We start from the raw sequence: 19,423 nt of genomic DNA, 5'->3' as shown, positions 1-19,423 counted from the left end.
CCGGAGCAAATACAGGGAGGGGATGAATTTACACTTTTTTCATGTGGTGATTCTGTTCTCATTTCTCATGCGAACTTCTTCCATCTTTAAACTGCATAGGGTCTTGGGCTCACATGGAGACTTGGACCATCCCAGAAAAAGACCCGGTTGTGTTAGCAGAAATTGGAGCCAAGAACTTGGACAGGAGGGTCAGGCCAACAGGAGGTGTGCAGAGCCCTCTTCGGGGAGGGACTGTGTTTCCTCCTCTCTTGCAGGGCTTTGTCTATCTGGTCAAACTTCAGGGGAAACAGGCCCTGAGGGCAATGACCTGGCACATGTGTGTACCGCACCCTCTGCACCTGCTTGATGGCACTCGCCAAGGCTCTGCATCTACCACATGCTGATGCTCCCTTTGGGCAGTCTTGCTTTGGCCATGCGCAGTACTCAGAAGGCATTCTCTTCCCTACAGAGTGGGTCAGCCACTCTGGTCCCTCATTCACGCAATCCCCCACCCCTGACATATGCACACAGGTAAGCATGCATGTCTGTGGCTTGGAGACTTGCAGGTTTGGAGAAGAGAGCTGGCATAACCTCCAAAAACCAGTCAAGGTCCTAAATGCACAGGAGATGTGGAAGGGTTTCCACAGGCCTCATGTGGCATGGGAATGGCCTCTGCCTTGGCTTGCCATGGTCACACCCCACCCTGCTGCCCACCTCTGGCCCACAAGAGGTGGAGGATCCTGGAGAAAGTTCTGTTGCCATGCAGCCATGTGCGGACACGCGCTTGGTCCTTTCTACGGATATCCATAAATCATTCTGCCACGGGCTGCTGCTTCTCTAAACTTCCTCTACTGTGTTTATATCTTGGGTAATGAGGGGCAGGGGAGGCTAGCCTGCTCCAGGTGGCGTTCCGGCCAGGCACTTACAGCCCACACCCCTGGCTCACTCCCCCTCCTCATGTTCATGAGTAAGGTCAACAAACACCAAGCAAGGCCTCAGGTGACCCAGAGCCATCCAACTCAGATCTGGTCCCCAGTGCCCTCTGGCCTAGAAATACAAGTTAGGAACTTCAGTGTGGGCAATGGAACCAGGATCAGAGCTGCCACCAGGGTTCTGGAGGAAGAAGGGAGAACTCAGCCAGGCCAGGGTGGGAAGGACACTCCCATGACAGTGGGTGGTGAATGTGATCCTCAGTGTTGGACAGACCCAGATTCAGGTTCTGCCTCTCCATGACTCTCTGTATGCTCTTCGGCAAGTTCCCTGATCTGGCCACCTCTGTTTCCTTGCTTGTGAAATAGGCCTACCTTCTGTGAGTCTTGGCAGAACTAGGCCATGAGGGCTGTCAGCACCTGGCACAGAGTGGGAACTCAACAAAGGCCACTTGCACCTCACCCAGAGCAGAGAGAGAGACAAGCACAGCAGGGTGGAGGGGCTGGGGCATGGCCCCCTGGGGCCTGCCTGCAGCCCACCGAGGTTGGACTGGCAGTACCCAGGGGAGGACAGGCAGCAGGGAAGGCAGGAAAGGTGAGAGTCCTATATCTGGGCAAGTTTTCCTGGCAGTGGGGGAATCCTGCAGGATCTGCAGCTGATCAAGGACAATGCATACGGGCAAGACTTGGAGCCAAGGGACCCATTCCCATTAGGACCCTGGGCAGGATCCTAGGAGAAAGATGGGCAGGGAGAGTTGACAGAGAGGATTTAGGGGAAGAAAATGAGAACACAATAAATAAACTCCAAAGAAAATGATTTGTTAAAAGGGCTACAGTTGGGTTTCAGGTCATTTCCAGAGAGCTCTCCTCTGCTTCTTCTTGGAAACCTGGGGATCCTAGGAGGGAGATCAAGACCCCAGGGAGCTGTGGAGCCTGCGCCCTACACCTGGGCCTTTTGGGGAGCTCAGGGCTCACTTTCCCCAAGAAGCAGTGAGAAACTTAACAAACAGGCTGCTCTTTGGTGGAAACTTCCTTCTCCAACCCGACCAGATGGAGGAAAGTTAGCCAAACACAATTTACCTGTTGGGATAGAGAATGGGCTCTCTCTTGCCAAAGAAAAGCTATTTTCTTCTGAAACCAGGCTCTGTGTTTCAGATCGACATGTTGTGAAAAGGAAACTGTTTGGAATCATTTACCCACATTTACCTTTCAGACATAGTTAGGGGCTGGGAGTCCATTGCTGGAGCTGACAGCCCAGCCCTCTGTCACCTCATGGGTTGGACCCACTGCTGGTGGGGCTCCTGGTCACCCTGGATTGTGGACATGAATGCTCAGCCTAATTGGAACCCTTAATGGCTGCCAGCTCCTCTTGCCCCAGCCTTGTTGGCAGCCTACAAAGCCCTACCCACTGCTGAAGAAAGGAGCTCCCTGCAGCTCTCTGCCCTGGCTCCTGATTAGACGGGGGTGGCCCATGTTGGGCACCTGACCCAAATGTGTTGCAACAAATACAGCTACAGCAATGCCTCTACCTCAGACAGGTAGGGCTAGTGAGAGCTCTGCGGAAGTACATTTTCCAGAAACCCAAGCCAGGCACTTTGAAACCCATGCCCAAAGGCTGGAAAACTCAATTCATTTTTGTTACAAGTTTTTTTTTTTTTTTTTTTTTTTTAAAGATAGTGCGTACCCTCTGCTTTATGGCAGGGGGCTGAAATGTCAACTTTCTGTCAAAGGCTCAGGGATCTGGCTACAAGAGAACCATACAGTGGCAATCATAGGAGGCAGCCCCTGATTTCCTGGGTGGCCCTGGATAGGTCCTCCCCATTGGTTTATCCTCCATAAATGCAGAGTTGAGCCAGTGTTTCCCAAAGTCACTGGGAAGAATCTCCAGGTGCACATTCACAAGGGCTTCCCAGGCCCTGCCTGGAAGATCCTGATTCATTATGTCTGTGGTGGGCCTGGGGATTTGTTTATTTAACAAGTACCCAAGGTGATTTTGTCCAGGTTGCTGAGGAAAATTCTGGATGATATCTTTAGGGTACAGACTGGACTTTGGATTCCAAGGGCCCACTGCTGGGGGCATGAGGTCCAGGGCGTACTGACAGTCCTTCCCTGGGACTTCCCTGGTATTCTAGTGAAACTATTCTCTGTTCATGGAGATTTCTGCTAACCAGAAATGTAGAGAGACTGCTCCATAGAAATTGCAGGTAGAGGATGGCAGAGAGCGTCTTGGTGACAGCACAAGTTCTAGTGACAGACAGGCTGAGAGGGGGTGGTGCTGGTGGCAGGAGGAACATAGAGAAAGAGGATGGAGGGATCTCAGTATGTTAGGATGAGCTGTACCTGACCATTTACACAAGTTTCACTAGGACTGCTTCTGAGATGGTGCCCCCAGCATTAGGACCTCAGTCATTGACTTGTCTCTCTCAAAGTGGAGACCCCTCTGCAGCCTCCCTGCCAGGATGTCACCACTTGGGCTTTCCAGGCCCAGGGAGCTCACACCTTTTGGCCTAGCAAACATGTTCTGTTTGTTACTAGATGTGCCTCCTGTCCGCGGGACAAGTGGAAACCACTTGGCATACCAGGGGTGACCCAGGGAGGCCAAGAGTAAAGCAGACTCTCCTGCACCTGAGTTTCACTTATAAAAGTGCAGAGACTCGTCCTTGCTCTTGTTTTGAGACTAAAACTGCAAAATCAGATGTGGATGCGCTCTACAAACCCTGGAGGAATCCTTGGTGAGGGGGAAGAGTCAGCCCAGAAGTTTCCGCTCCGATATCCCCTGCCCCACTTGCCCCGAGCAGGGCTTGCCTGGTGGCACTATGCCCTGCCTTGGGGATAGGGGGGGTGTCCATAGCCAGCTTCTGGGAAACCCCTGCTCTCCAGCTCACCTGTCCTCGATGCGGACCCAGAGGTCATTGAATTGCCGTGGTCGCTGGTGTCTGTTCTGCCTCTTGTGCCACTTCTTTTGCCTTCCAAACTCCTCCAGCTGACTGAGGCTGTCAGGGAGCAGGAGGTGCGGGGACAGGGCTGGGTCGTCCTCCTCAGGTGGGGTGGTGGGGGTCGCTGAGGGTGCTGCGGGGACAGCGGCAGCTGGGGTTGCTGGGGCAGGGCTGGCTGAGGTCCCCTCAGGAGGGGGCTCTGGGCTCCCAGCAGCAGGGCTGGAAAGGGGAACAGCACAGGAGCATGTCACGCGGATGTGACGCAATTCGGTGGGAAAGTCACTGGGGAGGAAAAAATGCAAGGGCACCCTGCCCGGCCCTGTGAGAGGATTCCAGAATCCCACGGTCTGGTGTGGAAGATGGAGCGCTGGTTCCTTCTTTTACCTATTTAGTCAATAAATATGTATTGAACTCCTACTCTGCAACAGTCACTTTTCTAGGAATTGAATATCTGCAGTGACCAAAATGGATACCAGCTCTGTCCTTTTAGAACTCATAATTCAGAGCAAAAGACAGAGTCAAACATATGGGACATCAGATGGCCACAGTTACTGAGGAGAAAATAAAGCAGAGACAGATAAAAAGGCATGGGAGTAGAGGGTGTTGGTCAGGGACCAAAGGGCGCCATGTGAACCCAGAGTAGGAGGCAGTAAAGGAGCAGGCCCAGACAGGTCTGTGGGCAGGTCTGGTCTGGGTCAAGGTCTCGCTCAGCCTCAGATCTGGCTGAGGCGAGTTATCTATCTTCATTGTGCTTCCATAAAATGGTACTGTGACAGCCTGTACCTCGCAGGACAGGAGGATGATGTAGGTGAACACAGGCACAGTACTTAGAACAGGGCCTGGCACTGAACAAACCTGTCTCTGATGTTGGTCAGCAAGCAAAAGGACCTGCCTGTTGGGCAGGCACTGAAGTGTTGTGTAGACAAGTCTGTGGAATAGGTGTTCTGTACAGGGGTACACACATAGGCCTCAGCCTGGGAACATCCTCTGCTCTCCCCGCTTATTCTCTCCATTTGGTAGCCTCAGTGGAATTCCTTTTGGGGAACAGCGGACCCTGGGAGAAGGTTGGGAGTGTTTTCAGGAATTGTTTCTGAGCAGGCAGTTTGCAAGGGAAGATGGTACCCAAGGCCGCTTACAGTCTTGCAGCCTGGCCCCCCACTCCACTCTCCCTGCATGATGGGTGAGGGGCATCTCTTGCTCTGAAGGAAGAAAGGCCATCAGCTCAGTCTATCCTCTCCCAGCCCCCATGGCAACCCCAGATTCCCAGGGTCCAGGCTGCTGGGAGATGTCGCAGCTGTTGGGGAGATAATTCAAAACAGTCAGACAAAAAGATAGATCCAGGAAGCACCTGTGGCTGAGGATGGTTTTTATTGTTGGAGCCTACTCAGTACCCACCCCCCTCAGCCCTGCCCTTCACCCACTCCCCTGTGCAGGAGACAGGCTGAGAACCCTCAGAGCAGAGCCCATGGGGGTACATTAAGGCCTGGTTTCCAAGATGAATAATTAGGAGGCTCGCCAGACTCAAAGCCTGCTTGCCTTCTCTGCCCTGCTCAGGCCACACACAATGAGATTTCAGGAATGATCTTCAGGGATGTGCTGGGAGGGGGAGGCAAGGGGAGAGGAGGGGACTTGAGGAATGTCTTGACCCTGAAACTACCTTGGATTCTCCACCCCTTTAGCAAGACTGCCTGGCTTCCCTCCCCAACACAACTGCTTTGTGCTAGGTTCAAATGGTTCCGGCAGGAAGAGCGGTCTTTCAGGTAAATGCAGAAGATGAGAAGGGGTGGAAGATTGGGAAGGAATCTTCATGCCAGTGCTCAAAGTTCCTCTAGGAGTACATGGAGCCAGGGGAGTCTGGCCTGCAGCTAGGAGATCAGCAGCTCACATCTCTGAAGGTCAAGGTCTCAGTCCTTTCGGAGCCCCCCCTTCAACCCCAGAGTGGGTATAAAGAGAGGTTGGGAGGTCAGGAGGCCCAGAGCCAGGTGCAACTTACATGAGCTGAGTGTCCTCTTGTGAGTGCCTTCACCTCTCTGGGCTCAGGTACCTCACTTATTAGATGGAGACACTCACAGTTCCTTCCCTGTGAGGTTGTTATGATTAAACAATTTAGGAGTTAGAAGGAGCCCCTAGAGCTCAGTACAGAGCGAGCAGCCATTAATGACCTGCTGTGACTATGCAAGCTTCTTCCAGTCCCTGGGTTTTATGACCTTAAGGACAGGGGTTAAAGTCATGCTTGTGGGTTAGTGAGGAAGGTTTTTGTGTAAGGGATGGAGAGTTGGCTGCACTGACCCCCGAGTTTGAGCATCCTGACATTGGCCTCTGGGGCTACATGGGCTCTAAAACCTGGCTCTTCCCTGTTGCTGGTGCTATGGACCCATAGACTGAGCTGGTCTCTGTCCTTGGGCAGCTCCTGGACTTGGTAGTGGGGATAGGGCAGGAAACCCCCCAGGAAGGGAAGATGGGGGAAAGTGGCTTTATGAGCAGAGTGGGTGTGCCTGGCACAAAAGTCAGGGGTGAGGGGCGGGTGTGTCCTGGCAGGAAGTCAGAGGTGGCAAAGGAGAGGGTACAGGCAGGTGAGGGTGGGCAGCAGGGCTGCCAAGGAGTGGGGCTAAATGCAGGGAAGAGGCCAGGCTGTGGCTTGTCCTCCCACAGCACCATGGAGATTTAGGGCTGGGGCATCCACCAAATCCCCCAGGTAGCAACCCAGAGGTTACTTCCAATCCCCATTCAATTCGCCAATCTCTGGATTCCAAGCCTTTGGCAAATCTTAGTGCTACCCACTAGAATTCCCTAGTGGGATATGCAAAATCCACTGCTGTGTCTGGCCCTTCTGTGACCTCCCATCAAGACTGGACACCAGCCCCCTTTCTGCTTTCCTACCTGTAGTCCTGTCTACAGTTGTGGGAGCCTGGTCCAGTTGGTCCCTCCCATTACACCATTGTTTGTTTTTGTTTGCTTTTTTTTCCCCCAAAAAAACTTTACCCTTAGGCCTGAGCAGGAAGGCAGGGGTAACCAGTCATGAGGCATGTGTTCAGGCATGGCCTGTGACAGGGAGCAGCAGGCCAACCAGTCCCAAGATGCCCTGAACTCCTGTTGCTTACCTGTGGATGGCCTGCCCTGCAGGTGTATGGTCCACCTCCAGTCCTGCCTGCCGCAAGACATCGATGACAGTGTTGTTCCCTAGAAAGTGACCTAAAACATAAGACACAAAGCAGGCTCAGTTACATGTCAGACTGCTGGTCAGTGGACCATCCCCTGGGGTTTGTGTGGACCAGTGAGCTGCACCAGTCAAGGTCCTAGACTCCAGAAGGCAATATGGCCCTCTGAATAAGATGTGGCCCTGCTGCCTCTCTATCTGGGTTCACATTCTGGCTCTGCTGCTCACAGCTGTGATTACATGCCTCAGTTCTCTCATCTGTAAAGTGGGAATGATTGGAATTGCCATCTCTAGGGCTGTGAAAATTATAGAGAGCAATGACTGGCACATAGTGAGGGCTCCCAAGTGCTTCCTGTTCCACTTTTGTGTATCCTGCCACTAAGCCAACCCCAGCCACTGACTGTCCAGGCCGGGGCAGTCTCCAGCAGTCATGCAAGCCCAGCTCCAAGGAACTCTCCAACACCAGCAGGCCTACAGCTCATCTTTGTAACTTGTGCATCCTCCCACAGGATAGGAGTGGTGTACTTTATGTTCTTGTGGGTCTCCTGGACTCGTCCCTAAGGACAGAGACCACATCACCACTGCCCAGCACAGCTCAACACATGCTGGCAGAGTCTGAGCATCATAGATTCATTTGTTCACCATCTAGTCAACATTTCTGGAGCACACACAATGGCCAATATCCTGGGGTGGCCATTGAGAACTCATTCAGGGGGAGACCAATGAAACCCTGCTGTTTACAGGGTCCAGCTGGCACTGACAGTGACCTAGAGGGGGCATGAACACAGAATGACCCCTCCAGAGGTGGTGTCAGAGGTGTTTGTATGGGGGAGGGGAGCTGTTTTCTTAAACACCCCTCCACTATTCATTTGTTTGGCAACCATTTATAATGCCCTTGTGACCTGCTCTGTACTAGGCACTGTGAATATGAAAACAGAGAACTTTGTGTAAATCCCCATAAGAGAGGGGAAATGTCCTTTTTTTCTCCAGGAAGCAGGCATGAAGTCTGAGAACTCAGGGGAAGCCTTTCCCAGATTTGGGTTAGGGGGCTTTCTCAGGAGACCAAGGGGCTGCCGGGAGTCAGCATCCTGGGATGCCCCTCTGCCTCCCAGGCCTCAGTCTCCTTCCTTCTCAGTGTGTGCAGGTGGGGTTGGCCAGGTGCCTGCCCAGCGCGCTGGCTCCTCCCACTGTGAGTCTGCCTTGTGAGGCCACTGCCCTGAGCAGCGCTCTCCCTTCCTGCTCACCTTTCCTCCCAGACCTGGGGGGATATCCCTGCCCCCTGACTCTGATTGCCTGTGATGGGTGGTGACAGGTGGGAAGCAGGAAGGTCAGCATGCTGACAGCCCCAGGGAGGTGGAGGGGAACAGAGAATGGACAAGCTGGCAGGAACGGACAGGCTTCCGGCACAGATGGAGCCTGGCTGGGCCTGTGCGACAGCTGGAGCAGAGGGGCCTGCCCTACAGCCCCCTTGTCTGCCAGGCTCCACTCCTGTCCCAGGTCGCGCATCTCCTACAGTCCCTGCAGTCCTACCTGGGGATCATGGGAAAGATCACTAGACTGGAATGGCAGAGGGCTGTGGACCAGCATCCCCTCCATGGAAACCCTGGGCACACCCTCCCATCCCTCAGTTTCCTCTACGTGTGGGGCGGGGGTTTGGGCTGCATCATGCCCACGGCTCCTCTAGCTCAGTCTATGGGGAGGCGCTGTTTGACTTGAGACCCTTATGAAAAGATACTCCCATCCCTCCAGCCCCCCACCAATTTATTTCATTTGCTTAGCCAATACTGAATGCTACCTTGTGCTGGGCAGTGGGGACTAGGCAGTCCGTTCCAGGCAGTCTGTCTTGAGAACAGGGATCCTTTGATCGGGGTACTAAGCAGATGGATACATGGGACCTGGTGAGGGCACACGGGAGACACCCAAGCCAGCTTGGGGGCCGGGCAGACTTCTGGGGGGGGAGGTATAGCTAACAAGGTGAGGATGGGAGTAGGGTGGCATTTGGGGAGGGTGCTCCAGGAGGCGGGCTGGATGGCATATACAGAGGCTAGGAAGGGAGTGGGAAGCTAACTGCAAAAGAGACCTGGAGAGTGCAGGCATGAACAGGCCCTTCCAGAGCGCTGGCCCTGCCTTATGCTGTTGAGGACAGAAGACCCACGCTCCTGCCAAGCTCTGAGTCTCCTCCTCAGCCTGTGGTCCTGTGCAAGTGGCTTTCCTACCACCAGCCTCCATTTTCCCATGTGTCAGATGAATTCACAGCCCTTTGATAGACTCCTTGGGGACAGTGATAAAGCTCTAATGAGGCAGGACTGGAGGTCTTTTGGAAAGGCCAGAGCCATCCTGGGTGATGAGCTGACAGCCCTGGCTGGGCCAGAAGCATCCCTCTTCTGGCTTGCCCTGTGGCACGGGTGGGTGGAAGAGCACAGGGAGTGGTGGTCTGCAGTGCCCAGGCTGCACATTTCTGCCAGAAACTCTCAGAATCTGTTTCAGGCAGCAGAGGCAATCCCTCTGCCTCCATGGAGACCCGAGTTTAAAGACAAGGACCTCATGGTCCAACACTGGACCCTGTGTCTGTCCAGAGGATTTCAAGAGCAGCCCTGGAGCAGCAGCAGCTATATGACTGCTGTATACCTGGGGCTGGGTGGAGGTGGCATGCAGAGGGTCCCAGGCCCCAGCATGATCCCAGCACAGCCCTGACCAAAAGGGCCTCTCAGGACACTAGTGGATCCTGAGCACTGTGTGGCAGTGTTTTCCAGATCTGGTTGACGCTTCCAGTTGTTCCCTCAATTTAAGAGTGCCAGACCACTGTTGCTCTCCTTGAGACCCTAAACAAGTCTTTTGGTATCTGGAGAAAATGGAAGCAATCAGGGAAGATTCTGAACCTTTGAAATTCTCATCCTCTCCTACTTTAAGCCACATCTGCCCCTCCCTTCCTCTGGGCAGTGAATGGTGACCCCCCACTGCTCCTTGCATACCTCTAGGTGCGCCTTGCCATGTGGTCTGTGTGGTCATGCACACCCAGTCTGTGCCCCCAGCGCCCCTCCCTCTCTGGGGCTTGGTCTCACGGGACCCCACAGCTGGGTTGGTGAAAGTTGCACTTTCCAGGTACCCTCGCCACCCCTCATGGCTCTGGTTGTGCTCCTAGTGGGCTTTTTTCCTCTGGCCCAATAAATGCCAGGACACATGGGGTCCAGCCCTTGGTCTCTTTGCTCCTCATTCCACTCACTCCAGGACAACTCATCCACCCAGGCAGGCTCAATTGCTACTCAGTGCTGATGACCCCGGAATCGCCCCCTTGTTCCAGACCCACCTGTCCAGCCACCTGTGGACAGTTCACCTAACCCTCCTCGGCTCCTACCAAGCCCTGCTTTCCAAGAAGGTCCTGCACCTCACTGGCCAAGCTGAACCACCCCTTGTGGGCTCCTTTCCCTCCCCTTCCTCCCGCTCTGGTCACCAGTGACCTCCTGTGTTTCCTCTCAAACCCGCAGGACTGCCCCAGTCGCTGCCCCCTGCTGCCTGAGTCCCTGCGGAAATCATCCTGTTCTCCTCAGTCCCCTCTGCATACCATAGCTACACTGACCTTCCCATACCCCAGAGCTGACTGTCAGAACATGTTCCCAAAGAGCCACCTGAAGGGGGACTCCAAGCTCTTCAAAAGTGGGGCCATTTTTGATTCATCTTTGTTCCCAGAGCTCAGCCCAAGTCTGGTGCACAGCGGTGGCTCCATGAACATTTGTGGAGTGAATGAGTGACAAAACCTGTTACTCCTTATCCTTCCCGTGATCTCATCCTGCCCCAGGAGACCTGAGTCCCCTCCATTCATCCCCTGCCTTGTCTCTTGGTGATGCTTCTCCACATTCCCCCAACCCCAGGAGCTTGGCCCTTTGCACCAACCCTTGAGTCTGCGTTCAGTGTATGTTCCCAGGGACTGGCAGACAGGACTGCAGCTTGCCTCCTAAGTCAGAAATCCTGAAAAAGGTACCACACCCATCCTGGAACCTGCAGGGAAGGTTGTGGAAAGTTTCCAAAAGGGCCTCATGGAGCAGGGGCTCGGCCTGCCTGGCCTGTGCTCCTTGGGTCTCCTGGCCGCTGCTCAGCAGCTCCCTCAGCACTGGCTTCCAGCTGTCCTCTAGCCAGCTCTCTGCAGGAAGACTCTTCTGTGTCATCCTCAGAGGCATGGCTGAGCAGAGGAGGAGAGAGGGAGGGTCGCGGTAGGTGGGGCACAGAGAGCTGAGGGGACAAAGAGAGGGAGGTAGAGAGAAAAGCAGAGAGCGTCTCAGAGAGGGACACCGAAGAGGAAGAGAACTCCAGGACCTGGGGGACAGATGGAAGGACAAAGAGGAGAAGCGGAGAGACAGGCAGTAGGAGACACAGAGATGACGGTAGGGAGAGGGAAAGGGAGAGACACCAAGACAAAGAGAGAAAGAGTTAGCGACAAGGACCCAGCAATGAGATGCAGAAACAGAGAAGACAGGGAAGGAGAACAAGGAGGAAGGGGAGAGATGAGAAAGAGAACCCGAAAACCAAAGGCCTGGAGTGGGACCACAGGTCTTCAAATTGATGGGGGTTTGTGTGCTTGTCTCCCCTGAGATAAGCCAGGGTTCCACTTAAAGAATATTTATACCCCAACAGGACAAGGTGCACTGCTCAGAGGGACCAGTCCTGTGATACTTCCGAGATGAGAAAAAGTCTCCTTTTCTTTTTTCTGAGTGCGAGTGGTTCTGTGCACTCTTGGGAAGGAGTCCACGCGGGTGATTCAGTTTGGCTAGCGGGGCACAGGTTTGGGGAGCAGGGTGCAGGCCAAATCTAGCCTGACTGAGCAGCCAGGCCCACCAGCTCAACGGTCCCAAATGCTCCTCTGATGCAGGCTTATCAACTGACCGTGTGCCTTTGGGCAGTTTCCTCTCCATCCTTCGGGTCCTTTCCCCACATGGGGTCCCAGGGGCTCCTCAGTCCTCCCACCTCTGCACTCCCATTACATGCGACCTGAGCACACATTTATACTTCGTGAACCAACATTTCATCCTCACTGCAGTCCTTGGAGGTCCCCAGTGTACAGATAAGAAACTGAGGCTCAGTGAGGGGATAGGACTTGCCCAAGGTCACACACGGGGTAAGAGGCAAAGCTTGGACTTCAGCTCAGAGATGTTCCAGGTCACTGCATGTTCCAGTACCCCCACTGTGAAGAACCCGCAGCGGCGAGGGATCCTGAGTTCATGTTTGGGGGCAGGAAATTGTCAGAAACTTGTGCACCTTCCAAGGATCAGCAGATTTGGGAGAAAAGTGTGTGTGAATGCTCAGTGAGAACAATACACCAATTAACAGGGCAATTTCAAGATCACATTGGGGGCTGGGCAGCAGAGGAGGGGAGAACCAGATGTTCCTGCACAGGCTCCAAAGTAATGTGGGCCAGCGCACATGTTTTCTCTCCAGTGAGTACGTGGGGGCTCTAGCTCTCTCCTCCTGGAAGAAGAATCCCAAGCCCGTATTTATGTTCCGTCTGAAATTAATGCAAGGGAAACTTTCAAATGAGAATCGCATTGCCAGGGCCTCCGGCAGGATATCAAGCTACAGTAGTGTTTGTTTTCTTGAGGAAGTGTGACAGGAGGGCTGGACGGGTGGGCCAGCAGAGGGATGGGCAATGGGGAGCACTGAGGGCTTCCGTTCTGCCAAAGAGTGTGTGGCAGTGAGCTGGCAGACCTGAGCCTCCTCCTCTGTAGCTGGTCCAGGCAGGGCTGGGCCTTCTCAGATCAGCAAGGACTAGAATGACGTCCCCTCTGTACCCAACTGCACACCAGGAATGGAGGCACACGGTCCCCACCCTGAGGAGGTGACAGTGTGGAGGGGGAGACTGGCAAACAAACACTTACAGGCCAGCACGAGATATGCAGTGATGGACGGGACGCCAGGAAGGATGGGGCTGAAGAGGAAGGTATGGGACCAAGAGGAAGTGATGGGAGGGCGTTCCAAGGAAGGTGTGGAGGAGGGCAGGAACAGGAACAGGAGCGGAGGGGAGAGCAGCCATGTGGGCCTGCAATTGGAATACATGGTGAAAGGCGAGGTGGGCTCCGGTGAGGGTTGGGGCAGAGGGACTAGCCCATAGGATTCTGGTGGCTTCAGGATAAGGGGAAGAGGCAGATTGTGACTGGGACCAAAGACTGCTCTGCCGATTGTAGGGGAGTGGGGTGCTCCCACCCTGGGGACGTGTGGGGGGAGCCCCGCATCCTGTGGGGAGCTGGTGTCTGTGTGGAACCATCGCATCTTGCAGCCTTTAATTTCTGCTCTCCTGTGGGTGGTGCTGGAACGTAGGATGTCAGAAATGAAAGAGCCGCAGGACATCACTGGCCAGCAGGGCTCTGCCCTCGGTATTGCAAAGGCAGAAGCGAATACGAGGGCTGCAACCCGCCTACCACTGCTCCAGCACTTGGAATGTGCCCAATGCTTTGGATGCATTTCCTCATTCAGCTTCGTGACGGTCCTGCTGAGGCAAACCCAAATTGCCCAGTGTCACGCAGGCAGAAAGGGGCAGAGCTGGGGCAGACAGGGTCCTAGCCCAGCACGGCACGGGGTGTAACAATGTCAAGAGACTGGGTGGAGGCGGCTGTTAAGGCTGGGGCTCTGGGGTCAGGGAAGTCTCCCTCTGGAGCAGGATCTGCTCAGGGGCTTCTGCCACATGTCTGACAGTTGTCTCAGGACCTGGCCTCGGTGTGAACTTCCTCTTAGAAGTTTGCCCCATCTCTCTGGGTTCTTCTAAAATCTTCGGGGTTTGAATCTTTCATTTCATTGGGATAAGATACTTTTAAAATTAACATTTGACTACAGACCAAGAGTTTCCTCTTTGTGAGCACCCTGTCCCAGGGGTGAGGACATAAGCCCTGGGGTTTTGACTTAAGCCTGGACCCTGAGGGCCTGGAGCCCGGGGTACTTTCTCCACAAGACTTTACTGGGGCCTGCTACGTGTCAGAATATACCAGGACCTGGGGACCCTGCGATGAGTCAGAAATGGTCCCTTTTCCTCCTAAGCAAGATGGTTTCAAATCCAGGTGGTGACTGTGCAGGGTGATTCCAGGCCAGCACAGGCCAGCACAAGCTTGTGATGGGTTTGTGGACAGCAAGGGTCGGTGCCCAGCCCTGGTAATCATTCTCTGTAATGCTGCAGATCCCGTTCCTGAATTACAGCATTTCAGGACCCCGGCAACATGGGCAGGGACAGAGGGCTACCCACTTGCTAGACCTCATTGTCACTTGGAGCTGATCCCAGCTCTAGGGATTTCCCTGCACTGCCACAGAGTATTTCATTCCCTCTGCGTTGGTGGTCCTCCTCTCTTTGTGTAGGAGTGCTGTCCCTCTGAGGGACTGGGTCACACTGATGGAATGACAGCACCATGCCAGGCACTGAGCTACACAAGTGCCAGCCCACTGACTCTCAGGCTTATTACAGAGGGAGCCTTTGAGGTTGCAGAGAGCAAGTGATCCGCCCAAGGCTATTTCTCATGAGAGAGGTCCTGAATTTCTGGGTCCTACAGTCTGGCTTCAAAGTGCATACTCTTAATCTATGACCCCTTCCTCTCCTCTTGCCTTTCCTACACTGTCCAGCAAGAGTGCCAAGCCTCTAGCTGAGATCCATAACTGCTCCTTCAAAGTGCAGCCCAGGGACACAGCCTGGGACATAGGCTCTCCATTCCTCCTGACTCTCCCTTTTCCAGGGTAGGAAAGCCATGGATAAGTTAGGAGGGGATGTTGCTCTGGTTGACTGGGTGCTCTGGGCTGAAATAGGAATAGCAGCTCTGGCCAAGGATCACAGCCCATAACAGGTGTGCAGCAGCCAGCTGTATCTGTGGTGGAGCAGCGGGGCCTTTGAAGCACCACATTCTGAAACACTTCCAGAGGCTATGTGGCGGGTCAGGGGTTGCTGCCTGGGAGAGGAGAGATCAGCTGGGCTGGGCGTGTGCTGCTTTTCCATCCTAAGGTTTAAAGGTGCTACAAGGACCGTGGCTGCTTTTCTGGGACCAGTCTCAAGCTCTGAGGGGCATCAGTTCCAGAGCCCACGCACTGAGTGGAGAACCCAGGTGGGAAGGAGGTGGGCATGGGTCTTGTTTTGAGGACTCTGGGCACAAGGAGACCTGGGAGGCCTCTGGACCTGCACAGGGTACATTTCCATTGGTTCTCACCTCCTCCAGGAAGATTGTCTGATGTCGCCTGCCTCCTTCTGTGCCAGTTGCTGAAGCCTCTGCTAGCAAGCAGGGAACACCTCACTTTGTCTAAGCTCCTTACTGTGCAGGTGGGTAGGGGGAAGTCTAACAGAAGGTCTCAGAAAGCAAGAGACTTCCAGGACACCAGGTTGTTTCCCTTTTCTGCTCTCATGTCCTTGAATTAAGCTTCCCCTTATCTGTCCTTTCCTTTTTTGCTGATTCTCTTCCTAACCATCTCACTCCCTCCTCTCTATAAAAATCCTCCTGCTTAACCCCAAACCACTTCCTCAGCCTCCACCTGCAGGACCAGGGACTCTTTATCTCAGGTCTTTTTTATTTGTCAATACAGCTCACCTTCCAAAGGGCAGATATAATGTTGCTGGAACCCCCTAGCTTCTCACCCTGGGGCAGAAGACGTGGGTTCTAGACCTCGTTTTGCAGTGGGGTACTGCAGGGGCAGGGGACACTTCTACTTCTAAACCTTGGGGTTGGTGCAGTCATTCATTCAACATGTGGGGAACGAACACCTTCTCAGCACCCAGGGAGCAGGCAGTGGGCAGCCTCAGCTGAGCTAAGACAAATGTTCAGCATGAGCAGAGCTTTGAGAGGGAAACCCTGGGACTTGGAGGGAGCCCAGTAGAAGAGGGGAAGGGCATTCTTAGCAGAACAGGGGGTCCAAGCACCAGCTAAATGTTTTTCTTAGGGCAATTATTCATCAGGAAGAATGGCCAAGAGTACCACCAGCATTTCACTCCGGCTCTCAGAATCTCTAACTCCCCATCTGCAATTTGGTGTACCTATCTGCCAAATGGAATAAGAAATACTACCTTGTCTCCCTCCAGGAGGAACTGAGGACGTGAAGTCATATGAACTGATGGATATGGGTGCTCTTCAAGCAGGGTGGTGCCCTTTCTTCAGGAAGCAATTGTTACCATTAAGAAAAAGTGGGTTTGAGGCTTATATCTCTCTTTGCCTATAATTTGGGGTCTTCACCACTAAACTGCTCATGCTCCAGGCCCAGAAGCACGATTCTGATTATGGGTCTGCTACCCTTCAGTGTAAGAGAAAGGCACGAGCTTGGTGACTGAGTGTGCGGGATGTGTGGGCACTCAGGGAAACAGAGATGGTAGCTCTGTCTCTAGTGTTCACACGCCTGCCTCTGAACTCTTCAAATCCTCCTTTCTGCCTGGAATTTTGCTTTCTGTGGGGCAGGTGATAGCAGCCCTACCAGGTGGGATCTCCAGGTTCTGGAAGGTTCTAAGCTCTACCCTTCTCCCAAAGAATTCAAGAGTAGTTGAAGCAAAGCGTGCAAGAATGTGAGAATACCATGATGCTAGAATGTTAGTATATTGGAGCCAGGCAATCTTAGAAGAATAGGATGTTGGGGAGTAGGGATTCTGGAATGTCAGAAGTTAGCCTTCTATTCAGACCTCAGTGTGCTAGGAATACAGAATGTATGATGATCACTCACTGCCAGAGTCAGTGAATGGGAAATGAACAGGCCCTCAAGGGTACCTGGCCTGCCTCTGAATCTGATTCATGTTTCAGACCCAGTTCTTTCTGTTCCTACATGACAATTGTATTCTAAGAAAAAAAAATGCCGGCAGATTCATGGGTAACGGAATGACTAAACATCCCGAGAAAATCCTTTTCCCCGTAACTAGTACTAAAATTGTCATTGTCTTCTAGTGTCCAGAACTACCACCACCCACCTACCACCACCCTAAGGCCTGGGGTCCAGGAGATACCATGTGACTGAATGGAATGAATGTGAGTCTGCATGATTTCGCCCAATGGCTCTTTCTAGAGCATCTACTAGGTGTTGACAATACCTAGGTGAGTGGGCCCTGTCCTGGAGCAGTTCACACGCAGTGGAATGGTCACTGTGGAGGAGGTGCTAGGATAAAATCAGGAGGAAGAACTGGGGGTGGCATCTACCTTCACACTTTAGCTGTTGCTATACAAATCTTAAAATCTGCTACTTGTCAGGGTCATGGGTCCTTGTTCCTGGCAGACAAAGTAGTATGTTTCAGGCATGTGCTGGAATGCACACTTCAGAGATCAAGCAGGTCTTTTCTCTGTGGGCTCTCTTGTGGTTTTATCTTCCTGTACAGCACCACATTCTAGGTAGCTACATGAGTTGGCCCATGAGTGAAATCTACTAACTTCCTGTCCTGGTTAGGTCTTATAGTCAATCTCTCTTGCATTTAGGCCAAATATTCTCCTCTCTTCAAATCAAGAAGCTTCTCACCTTCCTCGTCTTTCTCTGCAGATGACTGCACCTTCAACTTAGTGGAGATCTGGTTAGAAGCCACCTGTAGAGGACTCACTCAACTTTGCACCACAAGCTACCTGCCTGCCAGCCCCCTCCCTCCCTTTCTCTGGTTTAAGGTGAAGAGGCACCCTCCTCTACCTTGTCTCTGGTCCCTTGTCTCCTGGCTCTTGGAACCTCTTTCTCCCTGCATCCTCAGTCTCTGCCACCCTATTGCATACCCTCATTGTGTCTTGAACATGCTCAACTCTTTCCCATCTTAAACAATGACAATAACAACAGGTGGGTGATGGTGGGGGGGGTACAGTTAACCAGTTTTTATGAAGACTTTTTCCAGTTTTATTTTGCTAAGTAAGGACTTTGAGACCTCTTTCTATCTTCTATCATCATAATTTTAAAAAATTTTAATTTCATATAATGTTAAGGAGATCACTTCAGAACATGAGATAAACCTGTAAATTGAAGAAATTTAGCTCATAAAAATGTTACCATTACATACTCCTTTTCTTCAGTTACTTGCCAATCAGAGAAAATCCAAGGACCCACCTCTGCAAGAGAATGAACTAGAAGATCTCAGAGGCTCTTGTGCAAATGCATGAGCCCAGTAGTTAAGAATGGGCCTCCTCTGCCCATGGACTGGCATATATTACCCATGGCAGTTGTATGGCGTGTTCCTGAGTGCCTAGGCTTACCACACTGGCCACAGTCAACTCCCAGAGAGGCAGAGTTTTCATCTGGGCCCCCAAACATCACCCATGACCCTGACAAGTAGCAGGTGGCCAGGTGTCTTTAGTTTGCACATCTGGACCCTACTGTCTGTGAACCTGCTGCATAACCTTTGGGAAAGGTCTAATAGTGCCGCACTACAGAAATATCTCAGACACCAGGACGCATGTATGTGTATGAAATGTGTCAGATAAACAGAAACCCCTTTGTTGGCAACCACCAACAGTTCTGAATATATCCAGCAAGGGTGCAGTGTACAGGGTAAAGGGCCAGGACTGGAATCTCAAGGCCAGGGCTCAAGTTGAAGGTCTGCCCATGGGCCCTGGAGAAAGCCACTCATTTGCACTTTAGTTTTCATGAGCAAAGTGAGGAAACTGTAATAAACCCATTTCATGGTGTTATTGTAAAGATCAAAGGTAAAAAATTGAAGAATCTGGAATGGTACATGGCACTTAGTAGGAGTTTTTATGGAAAGAATTCCTCTACCAGAGCAGAATGAGTGTATCTAGCACAATCTAACGAGGCAGGTGTATTATCCCCACTTTATAGATAAGAGATTGAGGCTTTGGAAGGTGAAATGAGTTTTCTAGGATCTCCTAGTGGACAGGGGTAGAGCCAGGCCTCACACCCAGGCCCCCTGACAAGATCTCAGGCTTTGTGCTGAAGTCCCTGGGGAGCAGCACAGAGGAGGACCAGACTGCCCTTAGGACTAAGCATTCCTGCCCGTCCTACTGGGCATACAGGGCAGGATTATGGATTTGGGGTAGGTTGGGGAAGGGTCTTAATAAATGTTGGAGGGTCTGGGCAGGTGGAGGCTCAATCCCTCACCTTCTTTTTCTGAGCTAGATTTCCAAGGTGACCTATCACATGATGGCAAGACCTCAGCCTGAAATGGCAGGACCGGGTCCACACCCGGTGAGGCTATTTCCTAAGACATTCCCTGAAACACCTATGGAGTCTGGCTCAGAGAGTCTTTGGTGTGAGCAGACACATGTCTGGGGTGGCCAGGTGTCTTTCTGGCAATGTAGGCTCTCCTCATTTCCAGAGCCTTGAGGTTCCTCTGCTGTCCTTGAGGACCTGGAAGGGCATTGGCAACAGGAGGTCAGCTGAGCCCCAAGGTACCCCTGCCCAGTCTGGGAATGCCCCAAGATGGACACGCAGAGGCACGCAGACAGGAGCAGGGAGAGAGGAGCAGGGGCAGCTGTAGATGGCACTGTACTCAGGGAGTATGCTGC

The 19,423-nt window shown here is 52.8% G+C and overlaps 1 protein-coding gene across 2 annotated transcripts in view; it reads right to left on the bottom strand.

The window, feature by feature from the left end:
• Positions 1-19,423, bottom strand: part of Trabd2b (TraB domain containing 2B) — a 228,117-nt gene that overhangs the window by 9,753 nt on the left and 198,941 nt on the right. For both annotated transcript variants that reach the window (XM_047526277.1, XM_047526267.1), the window contains 2 exons: positions 6,946-7,036; positions 3,794-4,063 (listed from right to left, as the gene is read on the bottom strand). In XM_047526277.1, the coding sequence (XP_047382233.1) occupies positions 3,794-4,063; positions 6,946-7,036 (361 nt within the window). The remainder of the gene's footprint in view (positions 1-3,793; positions 4,064-6,945; positions 7,037-19,423) is intronic.

Source organism: Sciurus carolinensis, chromosome 1 (genome assembly GCF_902686445.1).
Source record: "Sciurus carolinensis chromosome 1, mSciCar1.2, whole genome shotgun sequence".
Classification (NCBI taxonomy): Eukaryota; Metazoa; Chordata; class Mammalia; order Rodentia; family Sciuridae; genus Sciurus; species Sciurus carolinensis.
Note: the sequence above shows the minus strand (reverse complement) of the source record. Positions and strands in the feature narration are given on the sequence as shown.